Consider the following 13,453-nt stretch of genomic DNA (forward strand, 5'->3'; position numbering starts at 1 on the left):
ATCCGTTGGCGTCCGAAGCGACCGAGGTAAGCGATTAATTAGGGCAGACAGGAAGCTAGTAGCTCAGCAGAACCCGGCGAAGGATATATACAGCGATTGATTAATAGGGATGGCAATGGCGAAGAGACTGACTGAAGAGAGCGATGAAGGAGGAGAAGGAGAAGAAGAAGGAAGATGAAGAACAGGAGGAGGGAAAGAGAGAAGGACGGAGAGCGAGAGGTGGGGGGGGGAGATAACTACAGAAAAAGGGAATGGAGACGGACGGGGAGGGGAGGAAGTCGGAGCGGAAGCGAGCCGATCTAGTCCCCATCCGTCGTACTGATAAGCCGGCATTCGCGGTGTTAGTGGAAGCAATTAGTCGTCGTGTATTGTGGTACACGGCGTGTACCCGCAGCGGTGCCGGACTCCGGGCACTGCGGACTCTTGGCCAGGTATGTTACGCGTATGGTACGACACCCAGGATCGGAGGAGCTCCCCAAGAAATCATAAGGTTCATGCGTGATCAATAATCATCAGATTCCTCCTCCGTTACCTTCTCTTCCCTCCCCCTCCCTTCCACTCTCACCCTCTCTTCTTACCCCCGTCGGCCCCGATCTTTTTCCCATTCCCGCATTCCCGGTGAAGCTGCCACATTGACACTTCGTCCAATCTAAATTCACAGGGAAATTCCAACGCCCTTCGGATTCCATCCCCCGCATCGCCTTAACCCAAACAAGCATCCCCCCTTCGTCTTCCCCCGGCTTTCTCTAGTTAATCCTTATCTTGTCCCTTTTCCTCTTTCAGAATAATTTCCCGTGCCTGGGCCTGTGCATGTGACTCCCGGTTTCCTTGTTCCGTTCCTCGTACTTTGTTGGCATCTCAGAATCGGCCTAAGGTAAACAGACATCCAAAAAGGGAATTTTAACCGTTGAACGTGAATAAAAGCTCGGACCAACTTTCCGACCCGGATTTTTCCGCGGGTTGCCACTTTCCCGCCCACCAGCAGATCTCGGATTTCGAGCTTCCGGAATACGTTCCCCGCCGCCCTTCAAGCAGCCAGTTGGTAGTGAACTGTCGCCGTTGCTGTTCTTGTGATCATGCATGAACTGTTACTCTTCGCCTCGGTTCCCGCTCATCAACATCATGAGCTGCTCCAACAGCTGGCCGGGTTGACGGCCATGCAACCGCGTCACCGCTTAGAACGGCGTTTGGTCTTCAAGGCCTTTCGAAAGCCGGGACTGGTCAATACCCATGTCGGAGCCACTCAGGACGTACAAGGCCCCGATATGCAGCGTCTGAATAAAATGCTGAACGGAGGCATGTTCTATACTCAGGTGATCGGACCTGTTTCCGAGGCGGACTTGGGTGCTAACCCTCCACCAACCTCGCTCGGAGATACTGACGCGTCCATGGCCGGCACGGACGAGGACGGTGGACATCGTTACAGCTACGACCATCAGACCTGGAGGCTAGAGTTTAGAGATATCCCCGAGGCCGGGACTCGTTCGGCCGTCACCACCCGACTGACGGCCAGTGCCGGTCTGCCCAAAGGTGATATCGTAACCCCCATGAATGCCTGGGGCTATAGGTGAGTAAGCGAGTTGTATCCTGCGACGCGGACGCGGATGAATAAGCGAATCGTATGATCGCTCGTCTTTCGGTTGGTTTGCTGATGCGAGTTCGGATAGTTATGTCACCGAATATATGGTGGAGGGCGATATCTTCATTCTGAACGACATCGTCATCTTTCTCCATCGCGTCCTACAATACCCCAGCGAGGGCCAAGAACCACATGAACCTCGGCGCCAACTGCCTCCTCTCCAGCAGATGACTTCCCTGGACAGAACCGGGAGCTACGTGCTGCAAGCATCCATTACAGTCCAGGATGGCGGCAACCAAGAAATGATGAAGACTGCCTCGCAGCATCTGTTTGGCCTTCGGGAACAGTTGAAGTCGGCTGTCCGGCTGGAACAGGCGGATCGACTCTCTCTGGACACGCGAGCCAAATAGGCTGGCCGAATTGTCCTCTTGTTCTTTGCACATGTTCGATACCCTGGAGCAAATGGATCTTGATAGACTTAGTAGATAATAATTGATTAAAATTTTTACGTATCTAATTTTGCGTCGCTGATGGTATTTAGGGAGGAGGTCTTGCGTACGTATGCTCGCGGGAATGTATGTTGTTATCGCCGCGATACAAATAATACATGATAGATATTCCATGCAGCTAATAGACCGACATTCTCATTGTCAAGGGTTGCTTGCTGCCCCTCTTCAGTGTTGGTTGTTCATTGTCGGGTATACGAGACATGTGACCTCGTGAAGCTGAACGCGCGTGTCGGCGCGTCAACGTCCGCCCAACTCAGAATATTTTCCACGGAGATCATCACGACGACAACCATCACAACTCGGTCTCTCCATCGACGGAAGAGTCCCTTTCAACTCATCTCAACATTTCTTTCATACTCCTTAGATTAAGGATGGTCGGCGCCGGGGGCACGAAACGGGCACCGTCCCCGAACGGCGCTATATCTCCGCCTCCGCTGAAACGGAAAGTCGAGCCAACGGTGACCAGTAAGTCATTCATCAGGATGATCCATAGATATATCTAATCAAAGCCGCTCGTTTTGCTCGTTTCAGAGAAAGCCATGTCCTCGTTCTTCACGCCAACGTCTCAGAAAAAACCCGAGCAAATCACCTGGCGGATTGTGAAGGATAGTCTAATCATTGGCAAATATGCCAAAGAATCAGGGCCTAAGAAAGAACCCTCAGACAAGCCAAAGATTGCTGCATTCGACTTTGTAAGTCAAGGCCCACTCACCCATCGATCCGTCGACGGATGTACACGAGAGTGCCTGTAGCTGATGGCCGGGGGAAGGACTCGACTTTGGTTTCAACTGCCTCAGGCAACACATTTCCAAGAAACTCCTCAGATTGGAAGTGGTGGCATTCTTCCGTACCTTCTCGTCTCAAAGAGCTGGAAGCTGATGGGTATGTCATTACGGCGCCTGCTATCGCGACGCAACTGATCGATCACGTAAACTCCTGTCCAGACCAGAGACCGAGAACTAATTCCTTTAACTAGATACCAAGTGATCATTGTTTCCAACCAAAAGAAGATTAGTCTGAAAAAAGAGATCAAAGCCGGAAAGGGCGATTCTAAAAGCTTGACGAATTTCAAAGAAAGGATCACGGCCGTTATGAAACAGCTAGATCTCCCTATGAGTGTTTACGCTGCTACAGAGGATGATGAGTATCGGAAACCGAGGAGTGGGATGTGGAACGAGTTCTTAGATGACTATGACTTCGACGTGGCTGGAGTCGACCTGTCAGGGTCCGTTTTTGTTGGAGATGCCGCCGGCCGGCCGCAGGACCATTCTCAGGTAGACCGGTAAGTTTAATTCGAGCGAAAGGAAGACGTGCAGACTGATCATGACCTTTCATGGCCCAGTGGATTCGCAGCGAATATCGGGCTTCCATTCAAGACGCCCGAGGAGTTCTTCCTCGACGCTGACCCAGAGCCACTTGTGGAACCTTTCAATCCATCTTTGTATCTTCAAAATGACGACGACGATGGTAAGTGATAGTGGGAACATGGTTTCGCATAATCATGGACTCCGCCAAACACCAGACCCACGCCGCAGAAGGCTAGTCAAGCTACAGATTAATAACCTTGTTTCAGCAGCGCCTGCCCCTTTCACACGCCAAAATCCCCTCGAACTTGTCATCTTCTGTGGTAGCCCCGGAGCGGGAAAATCGACATTTTACTGGAATTACCTCGAACCATTGGGTTATGAACGAGTGAACCAGGACATTCTCAAATCGGTGCGTCTGCCACAGTCTACAACAATATAAGGGGAGGACAAAAGGACCTGCAGGATCAAGCTAACCAAGGAGAATCTCAGCGACCAAAATGCATCAAAGTAGCCAAGGAGCACCTTGCGGCCAAAAAGTCCGTGGTAGTTGGTATGTGCTGCGTAACCCTTGCATCTAGCTCCATGTTCTACGACAGACCGGACCAGGCCAGACCCGTCCTTCCTACCTTCTCTAACTCCCTGCTTTCCTAACTTCCCCCCACCCAACAAAAGACCGTTTGGAAATTCAACGATCAGGACCACATTCCTCTACAGACTTTGCTAACTCACTGCTTGCCGAAAACAATTCCCCGACGCGAGTCGGAGAGTTGGGCATCAAAACGCACATAGACAATACCAATGCAGACCCAGAAACCCGAGCCCACTGGATTGAAGTCGCAAAGGAATTTGAAGTCCCAATTCGTTGCGTGTATTTCTCCGCGTCGCCCGACCTCTGTCGGCATAACAATGCTGTTCGAGCAGCAAACCAAGACCTGGTATGTTCAACTTTCTCCTTGAAGCTTTATGACATTGTACTCGCCACTGCCCTTTTTTTACTCTTCTGCCTACCTGCCCTGCACCTGCGGGATGGAGAATGGACCCTTTGGTGGCTTGCATAAATATCCGCTCGCCCCCTCTCGGTATCTTTCTGATTCCTTTGTGTTCCCCTGCGGGTGAACCCAAGAAAGGACACATACATACACAGAAGGGAACCAAGGTTGAGTGGATCCGTGCTCTACCTGCATCTGGGACTCGAACCAATCTACGCTCGCTCATCTTGCGTTGTGCATCACGCCTCCGCCGGTGATCGTGCCCGTGCGCGAGTTTATCATGCTTTTTCTTGTACCATCTATGCCGAACCCGTTCTCCACCGTTCGTTGTTCACTGAAGATGGCGTCTTTCTTGTTCTTTTCTTTTTCTGACCCCACTCGCTCGTGTTGCTCATCCGTCTGTCTACCTCTAGAACCCGGAATCTCGCACATCACTACCAGGAATCGCCTTTGGGGATTTCCTTCGCCGATTCAAGGAACCGGCTTTATCGGAGGGTCTCACCGATATTGTACGTGTTGACTTTCGCTTCCGAGGAACCGCCGACGCGAAACGCGTCTGGAGCCAGTACTGGATCTGATCTGATCTGGGCGGAAGGGGGGCAAAGGTGCATCGGGGATGAACCGGGGAGTGGGGTTTGAACCTTGAATGTTTCATATGTGCGCCGCGGAAATGCAGACGGCTGAAGTTTCGCATACACAGGAGGACTAAACCGTATCTTCCGGCCCCGGGGGGAAGGGGATCACCAGTTCGTTTCGGCTGGCTCGGCTGATTTATTCTCCTGCTTGCGCTTTGGACCATGTGCAGGTATCGAGCTGCTGCAATATGCATTTCGCCGTACATGCATCGCTGCAAGGGGCTTCAAGAAGAATGCGGGAAGTAAAGATTTAAAAGAGCTCAGTAAGAAATATCTATTCGGAAATTTATCGTTATGAGATTATCAGGTAGAGTGATTATTTGTTATATATACATGTACAAAAACACAGAATAAATGTGGCTTTTTTTTTTGTGAAACACCTGAACATTTCTATGGGATACAGCGGGTCATAAAATCATTCACGCTTGAAGGGTATAAAACGGGGGATAGAATAGATGAGGAACACCGATCATTATCACAGCAAAGCCCCCGCTTTCGTTCCTCTTGAGTTGGACCTGCAAATCTTCTTCCACATTCCAGCCGGGCAGGATCCAGTCGCATTAATGCATGGAGAGTACATCGCTCGCAGAACAAACGGAAAGCAGATGCGCCTGGTAGCACACCGAGGTACTGTTACATGTGGATGCAGAAAAAGTGGTCCGTCATGGAATCACAAGTAGAAAGGTCCGGAAGAACAAAGGAAAATGCAATGCACCGTGCGTAAAAGAATGGATGGCACTCTGCGAGTCAGTAGTCGCAGGCACACAAGTCGTAAAGTCATCAATGTCAAATCACAAACCAGAGTCGATGATAAAGAACAAGAGATAAGAAAGAAAAGACATTAGTCATCACAGGCTTCAAAGGTCGTCCATGAGGCATTAGAGATCATTAGATGTTATACATCATCAGAGCCTCGCACAATAATTCTATCGTCGCTAGAGATAAGAAAACTGAGAATGAATCGAGAAAAAGGTCCTGTCTGTGGAGCGAGAACCCGCAGACGGAGAAGGTCTAGGACCGAGACACAAGGTCCTGGAAGAACTTGAGAAAATTGCGTTTCAAGGATTGAGTGCGACACAGTCCAGAGTCGGTCGACGGCGGTGCGATTTTCATGGGGCCGACGATTTCGCCGTCACCCAGCTCGGGGAACTTGTCGTCATGCAGGCGAGGGATCTTGAACTGCTCATACGGATCGCAGTGAGAATTGACTAGACGTAGGTGGGGTCCTTCGGTGGCCTCGAGTTGGGAGAGCATGGCTTCGTGCTGACGTCTCCATTCGTTGTTGATCGACTCCCACTTCTCCTCCGTCAGCTTGTAGATGTTGGACGTGATCCCGTAATGTTCGCCCGTCCGGACCAGATGTTTCGCAAAATTGCATTGGGCGAGATCCCACTGGGCGCGCAGTAATCGGAAGGACTCCAGGTCGTAAACCTCGGGCATGTACGGCTCGGGCTGAATGTTGAAGTTGGCATGTCCCAGCCTATTCGCCCACTCGTCCTTTGGGTCCGATAGAATAAACGGAGGTGCCTCACCCGACACGGTTCGTGCCGTGCCAGCTCGAGGTCGGTTGAAGGATGCGACAGATGGCTTGGAGGACAGCGATGGTGATGGGAGCGTTGCGAGGCGTGGGTCCTGGAGTACATTGGCATCGGGGACATCCTCCGACATGTCGGCCACGGAAGGCGACTGCAGTGGCGAATGAACCCGGGATGTGGTCGGATAAACAGGTTCGTCTCCCATGAAGGGCGGCAGGAGCGGAGTGGTCGCCTGGGGTGCCGATTCCTCCGGGTCATGACGATTAGCTTTGGCGATGTCGATGGGTTGCGCTCCCGATTCGCTAATCCGCTCCTCGAAGATCGTTCTTGCCGGCGAGGGAGGCACCGTAAAAGATTCAACGCGGCTGATAGAACCCACTGTCGGGCTGACCAAGACGGAACTGGCTGAGTTGGTACGGGATCGCAGCGAGGTTGAGAACGTATCCACACCGTCCGGTCCACCGGATGCACGTCGAGATTTCCAGCGCGAGGAGATGGTCGAGATTTGAGAACTGATGCGCGAAAGGCCTTTGATCGAAATGCTGTCGGAGCGTCTCTTCTTCGGAGAATGGGAGATGTCCATACCGGCATCAGTGAGGTCGTAGCCGTCCGAGTAATCAACGGAGGAGAAGTATGAATCTTCCACTTCCGACAAGCCTTGGTCGAAGTGCTCTACTAGCGGGTCAGCAAGAATTGGAGAAAGAAAAAAGCATAACGATTTATCGGAAAAAATCCCGGCACGGGGGCTGGGAGCAAGGGCGACATACGGAAGTATTCCTCCTCAAGATCCCTCGCGTGGGCCCCACAAGAATACTCTTCCTTCACTCCTGTCAAGGGATTTTTGGAGGCGCTTTCCATCGAATTCCCGTGGCCGGGGGATGAAACCAAGGAGGACACGGAACTGGAGAAGCGCGCATGTCCTTTGGCAGAAAACAGTGAAACCGCGGGTGAGACAGGCGTTGACGAAGTAGTGGTCATCGGGGATTGAGGCGACTGCCGCGACGGGTCAACCATAGCGTCGGAACTGTCACGCCTTTTGGCGTCTAAAAGATGCGGAAGTTTGAGCATGTTGGAAATTGGTGTTGGCCGAGGTGATGGGGGAGATTTTTTTCTTCTCTTCGCCTTTCTCCTTTGCTGCAGGTGTAAAGCAGAGAAAGAACAAACGCGACACGCAGAGAAAAAACAAATCGGAGGGTTCGGTTTCAGCTCTTTATGTCGAAGACATCATCCACTGATTTTGTCTGCGTAATGTTTTGTTTTTAGAAAAAAAGAAATAAATGAAGAGATTACTTTGTATTGCTTTTTCGGTTCTTCTTTTCTTATTCCGTCCAAATGAGAAACGAGGAAAGAAAGGGAAAAAGGAAGGAAAAAGCAAGAAAGGAGGAAAGAAAGCCAAAGAGAACAATGACTGTTTTAAGATGCTCAACAACCCAAGTCAGACGTGGCGTGGCGGTGAAAGACAGCCCGAGAGAAGGAGCGAGAGACAAGGACAAGACCAGCAGCGAGGGAAATGATGCGAGGCCCCCGGATAGGACAATTGATTCTGAGACGACGCGAGCCAGAAGCCACGAGCGAGTGACTGGCCGAGGCGGGGAGAAAAATGGCAGGCGGCAGGGCCGACAAGAAGACGTGGAGCACGTCAGTGGATGCAGGCGGACGAACAGCTGGCCGGAGGAGAAAGATGAGGGTGTTCGTAAGGCCCAAAAGGCAGGCTGACAGCTCAGTGGGCCGCAGTTGCTTTACACTCGACGGGCGTTGACGTTTGGCGAAGGAAAGAAGGATGAGAGAGGAAGAGAGAAGGAAAAGAGGAAGAGGAGGCGGAAGAGGAGGAAGAAGAGAGGGGAGCACAGACGTAACCAGAGAATGTCTTCTTTCCCTTCACCTCTCGACAGTCTCGCTCCAGATCACCATCGATAAATCATTAATTAGTTTAATCGTGAGGGGCAAAGAGAAAAAGCAAAAAAATCGAATATCGGCTTCTTTTTCTCTATACGGAGCGTACTTTGCCTTTGTTTTCTTCCTATCTATCCTCTCTCGATCTCCCGGTCTCTTTTCTCTCTTTACCTCTCTATCTATCAAATTCTGTTCTTATTTTCGCCTTCGTCTGCCAAGCATCTAATTTTGATCTTTTATTTTTATTTTTATTTTTTTTTTCTCTGGGTATGATTTAATAACAGAAAGTAAGAATGGATGATCCTCGGGGAATTCGCCAGACCAGAGTAGGCGCTCCGCTCAGTTCCGTGGATCCCAGCATTTCCTTGCCACGGTCGCTGCTTCTTTTTTTTTTTTTTTTCTCACTTTGGTCTCCGGCGGATATGAGAAGCGGTACTTTCTTGCGGTCGCATGGCTTTCCAACCTTCGCTACCTTTATAAGTTTATCGCCAGAAGGGAAGCGAAGAATCCGTCTTTTAACCTTTTCGAGAAGATCAAAAGAAGCCGGTCGCGGAATATCGTGAAGAGGCACCGTTCCGTCTGCCCGTCGGGGGAATTCCAACGGTCTCGCGTCATCGTCAATCCACCTTGGGTCTTGGTCTTGGAAAGACACTCCCCAAGCGAGTCAAGGGACCCATCGTGAGCGCGGGAGAGAACGAAACAAAAGACGAAGGATGACAATCTAGACTCCGACCGACTCGACTGGTCTAACACAGAACTCCATCGGATTGACATAGCTCCAGTGGCTGGTGGGCTATTCTTTCCCTGACAAGTGAACACTGTGCGACCGTCAGTATTGCCATTCTTCCTGGAGGACAAAGATGCGAGAATTGTCAACGCGCTGCATTTCCCCCTCTTCCCCGAAAGTACCATGACCTATCGTCTTCGCATCGGACGACTCCCGACGAAGCAGCTCGCATGCGTACGGTGTAGTAATCTCTGACAGAGTGGTCGGTCCTCCATGCGTCTTCCTTTCCTCTTGCCTGCCGGTGTGTCGTAAAGACCCCTTCTGTCTCGGTCGCTGCAGGTTGCGACCGCTGTGTCATCCATCGCTTCCCTACTGGCTGTCTTCTTCGGTCTGTCTCTCCTCCAACGCGTTTGTTTTGTGAGGGTTTTCGCGCGCTGTCTTAGACTTCACTTGTTCAAGTAACTGACTGGCCGATCACCCGGTGGACCCTTTTTTTTGTCGTCCTTTCCCCAAGACATGTGAGCAGCGACTTGCGTTCCAACAGTTCCACTGTTCTCGCATTCCAACCTTGAACTCAAAACTCTGGTGCCGACGTCAGATCCACATGGAAAGAGCCAGCCGGATAGTTCCCTAAATTCCATCAGAGTTTGGGACTAGAAGAAGACAGAACGGAAGTGGAAGAACCCTACGCCAATTCCGTGGGTCGCGACCTGGTCGGCATTTGGTCTGTAAGTCGTACTTTAGTAATCATCTCTATCATGAGCGACTGATCAATTGATGGTCAACATGGGAAGGGATACGTCGGAGTGATAGATAGTCGATCATCGATCCGATCTGATCCAGACTCAGATCCATTGATAACAATGTGAACTATAACTAGATCAGAATCTAGTTAACGTAATCAACCACCGAGCGGCGGATACCATCGAGCGGCGGATTTTCACTCCAACCACCTCAAGCATCATTTAACGCGTCATTTCTTCGCATCAGTCATATAAAATGCCACTTTCTCAAGAAGCTCGCCTTCAGATGGCTATACAGGCCTATAAAGGTCGAAAAATCAAATCAATTTTAAAGGCTGCTGAAGTCTACGCGGTACCTGAAAAGACCTTACACGCGCGTGTTAAAGGAAGGAAATCACGCACAGAAACACGCGCAAATGGTCATAAACTGACCGAATTTGAAGAGGAATTGCTTTTAAAGCAATTATTAGACGCAAATATGCGAGGATTTCCAATTCGACCTGAATTCCTACGTGGAATGGCTCAAACATTGCTTTGCAATCAATTACGAGATTCAACGGCAGCTCTCGGAATCAACTGGCCTTATAAGTTCGTTAAACGCCATTCTAAACTGCATACGCGATATATAAGACGGATTACCTATCAGCGCGCAAAGCAGGAAGATCCAAAGGTTATAAAACCATGGTTTGAGACTGTATAAGCGACTATTCAGGAACACGGCATACACAAAAACAATATCTAGAATTTCGATGAAACTGGCTTTGCAATGAGACTTTGTTCTACTTCAAAAGTGATTACTGCAGTTGAACGAAATGAACGACCGCGTAGAGTCATTCAGGGCAATCGCAAATGAGTTATAGTCATTGAGACAATTGGGTCAAAAGGCGTATATCTATCGCCAGTCATTATATTAAAAGCAAGCGTCCAACAGGCTGCCTGGTTCCAAGAACCTAAGCTTCCTCGCAACTGGTGGATTTCTACTAGTTAGAATGGCTGGACGACTGATGAAATAGGCCTTCTCTAGTTGAAAAATGTCTTTGAACCGCTTTCTAAGCGTTATATGACTGGTGTTAAGCGATTGCTTATTTTTGACGGTTATAGTAGCCATTTTACTGCTGAATTCGATGATTTCTGCAAACAGCATGCAATAATCTGTTTCTGCATGCCTGCTCATGCTTTGCATCTTCTTCAACCGCTTGATGTGGGTGTCTTTAGCCCGCTTAAAAAGACGTACGGAAAGCTTCTTGAATATCGTATGAAAGTCGGCAATAATCATATCGATAAAGAAGACTTTTTATTGCTATATCCGGATGCACACAAGGAAGACTTTACTTCATCTAATATTTACAGCGGTTTTAAAGGAACAGGACTTAAGCTGTTTAATCCAGAACATGTTCTCTCTACGCTTACCTTTCAACTACGTACGCCTACGCCATCATTAATTGAAGGCTCAATTTCCTCTGCTTTTCAAACCCCGCAAAATACTCGCCAGCTAGATCGAAAGGTTAGAAGCCTGCAAAACAGCTTTAATAAAAAACGGCAGCTTTCTAGCAGTCCTATTGCTCATATTCAACATTTTGAGAAAGCGGCGCAAATGGCAATGCAAACCCAGCTACTCTTAAAGCAAGAAATCAGGGCTATACGCGCTGAAAATGAGCGACAACGTCAAAGAAAGGCAAGAAAGCGTGCTGAACTAGGAAATAACCGTCTTCTTAATGTGCAAGAAGGCGAAAATCGGGTTCAACAGCTTAATATGCAATTTAATGAGCAATCTGAAGAATCTACTCTGATGCCTCGCCGACAAGCTCCGCAACGCTGCAATGGCTGTGAAACAGTAGGACATACAATTCGAAATTGCCCTAGTAAATAGCTATCATTTCATATATTTATCTAGTTAATTTAAATGGCGTTGGTGGTGATAAAGCTTCGAATAGTAATGATTGCGGTGAAAATCCGCCGCTCGATGGTATCCGCCGCTCGGTGGTTGATTACGTTAACTAGTGAGTGTTAGTTAACTAGAACTGGCGGCGAGGATGACGTGAGCCCCTGGTCTGTGCACGTGACATCACGATGCTGACTTCGACCTCGTCAGCATCGGATGGACTGCACCACCTTGCGTTCCCTCCAGCGAGCTCTTCATCTTCTCCAGCCTCATGAAGTTCGCGTCCTCCCGTCTGCTCGGCATTGCTGCCCTGGCAGCTGTTTCTCCGGCCCTCGCATCCCCGCAGAGCCCATTGAAACCCGTCTCCTCGTCGCCGTCCACCGGCGGCTCCCTAGACGATGTCATCAATGACTCACCCTTCCTGTCTTTCCACCGCGACCTTGTGCAGATCGAGTCCCTCTCTGGGAATGAGAGCTACGTCGGTGAATTTGTGGCGGAATTCTTGGAGGCGCACAACTTCACCGTTGTCAAGCAACCCGTGACGGGTGGGGATGGACCGGCTCGCTTCAACGTCTTCGCCCACCGGGCGTCTGGTTCCCCCCAGGTCCTACTCACCAGCCACATTGATACCGTGCCCCCGTTCATCCCCTACTCCCTCGAGCGCGTCGCCTCCAATTCCTCGGCCTCCAGCATCCGCATCTCTGGTCGAGGCTCCGTCGACGCCAAGGCCAGCGTGGCAGCCCAGGTCTTTGCGGCGCTTGAGGTGCTGGATGAGGACCCCGACGCTCCGCTAGGGTTCCTCTTCGTCGTCGACGAGGAGGTCGGCGGGAAAGGCATGGGTGTCTTCTCCGAATCCTCCCTGAACCCGGACCCCTCCCCCTTCAACGCCGTCATCTTCGGCGAGCCAACTGATCTTGCCCTCGTCGCCGGCCACAAGGGTATGCTGGTCTTCGACGTGGTCGCCACCGGTCGCGCCGCTCACTCAGGATATCCCTGGCTCGGATCAAGCGCCATCTCGGCCATTCTACCGGCCCTGTCGCGCGTCGACCAGCTGGGGGACATCCCCGCCGAGGAGGGCGGCCTGCCCTCCAGTCCCAAGTTCGGCCGCACCACTGTGAACATCGGTCGTGTGGATGCCGGTGTGGCGATTAACGTGGTACCCGCGGCTGCGCGGGCAGGCGTTGCCGTACGCCTGGCGGCAGGTACTCCGGACGAGGGACGCGAGATCGTGCGGCGCGCCGTGCACAATGCCACCAACGGCAACGAAGCCGTGTACGCTGACTTCTCGTCACACCCAGAAGGCTACCCACCGCCGGACCTGGATACGGACGTGGACGGGTTCGAGGTGACGACGGTGAACTACGGCACCGACGTGCCAAACCTGCAGCTTCATGATCGCGAGGACGGCGGCCGCGTGCGTCGCTACCTCTACGGCCCCGGTAGTATTCATGTGGCGCACAGCGACGACGAGGCTCTCACCGTGGCGGATCTGCAGGAGGCCGTGCGTGGATACCGGAAGTTGATCGAGGCGGCATTGGATCGGGATGAGTGAGTCCGGGCTTATCTTTTTTCGCCCTCGTATAAAGTATGTATATAGGTGGGCTAGGGACGCTTCTTTCATTCTATTTACGTCCCTTGTTCTTGCGTGAAGTTT

The 13,453-nt window shown here is 50.9% G+C and overlaps 4 protein-coding genes across 4 annotated transcripts; 3 read left to right on the forward strand and 1 right to left on the reverse strand.

Annotated features, from left to right (window-relative positions):
* Positions 1-1,076: 1,076 nt before the first annotated feature.
* On the forward strand, positions 1,077-1,989 carry srb5 (mediator of RNA polymerase II transcription subunit 18; the record flags this gene model as incomplete). The annotated part of the gene is made up of 2 exons (XM_046082292.1): positions 1,077-1,567; positions 1,668-1,989. 2 exons carry the CDS (start codon positions 1,077-1,079, stop codon positions 1,987-1,989), a joined length of 813 nt encoding a protein of 270 aa, XP_045938249.1.
* A 470-nt stretch (positions 1,990-2,459) lies between these two features.
* Positions 2,460-3,374, forward strand: pnk1 (putative DNA 3'-phosphatase Tpp1; the record flags this gene model as incomplete). Its single annotated transcript, XM_046082293.1, has 4 exons — positions 2,460-2,553; positions 2,620-2,780; positions 2,858-2,970; positions 3,065-3,374. 4 exons carry the CDS (start codon positions 2,460-2,462, stop codon positions 3,372-3,374), a joined length of 678 nt encoding a protein of 225 aa, XP_045938250.1.
* A 2,656-nt stretch (positions 3,375-6,030) lies between these two features.
* On the reverse strand, positions 6,031-7,622 carry LDX57_000649 (uncharacterized protein; the record flags this gene model as incomplete). Its single annotated transcript, XM_046082294.1, has 2 exons — positions 6,031-7,229; positions 7,322-7,622. 2 exons carry the CDS (start codon positions 7,620-7,622, stop codon positions 6,031-6,033), a joined length of 1,500 nt encoding a protein of 499 aa, XP_045938251.1.
* A 4,448-nt stretch (positions 7,623-12,070) lies between these two features.
* LDX57_000650 (M20 family metallopeptidase) lies at positions 12,071-13,351 on the forward strand (the record flags this gene model as incomplete). Its single annotated transcript, XM_046082295.1, has 1 exon — positions 12,071-13,351. The coding sequence occupies one exon, from the start codon at positions 12,071-12,073 to the stop codon at positions 13,349-13,351; it is 1,281 nt and encodes a 426-aa protein (XP_045938252.1).
* Between the last annotated feature and the right edge of the window lie 102 nt (positions 13,352-13,453).

Source organism: Aspergillus melleus, assembly GCF_016097325.1.
Source record: "Aspergillus melleus strain CBS 546.65 chromosome Unknown contig1, whole genome shotgun sequence".
Taxonomy (NCBI): domain Eukaryota; kingdom Fungi; phylum Ascomycota; class Eurotiomycetes; order Eurotiales; family Aspergillaceae; genus Aspergillus; species Aspergillus melleus.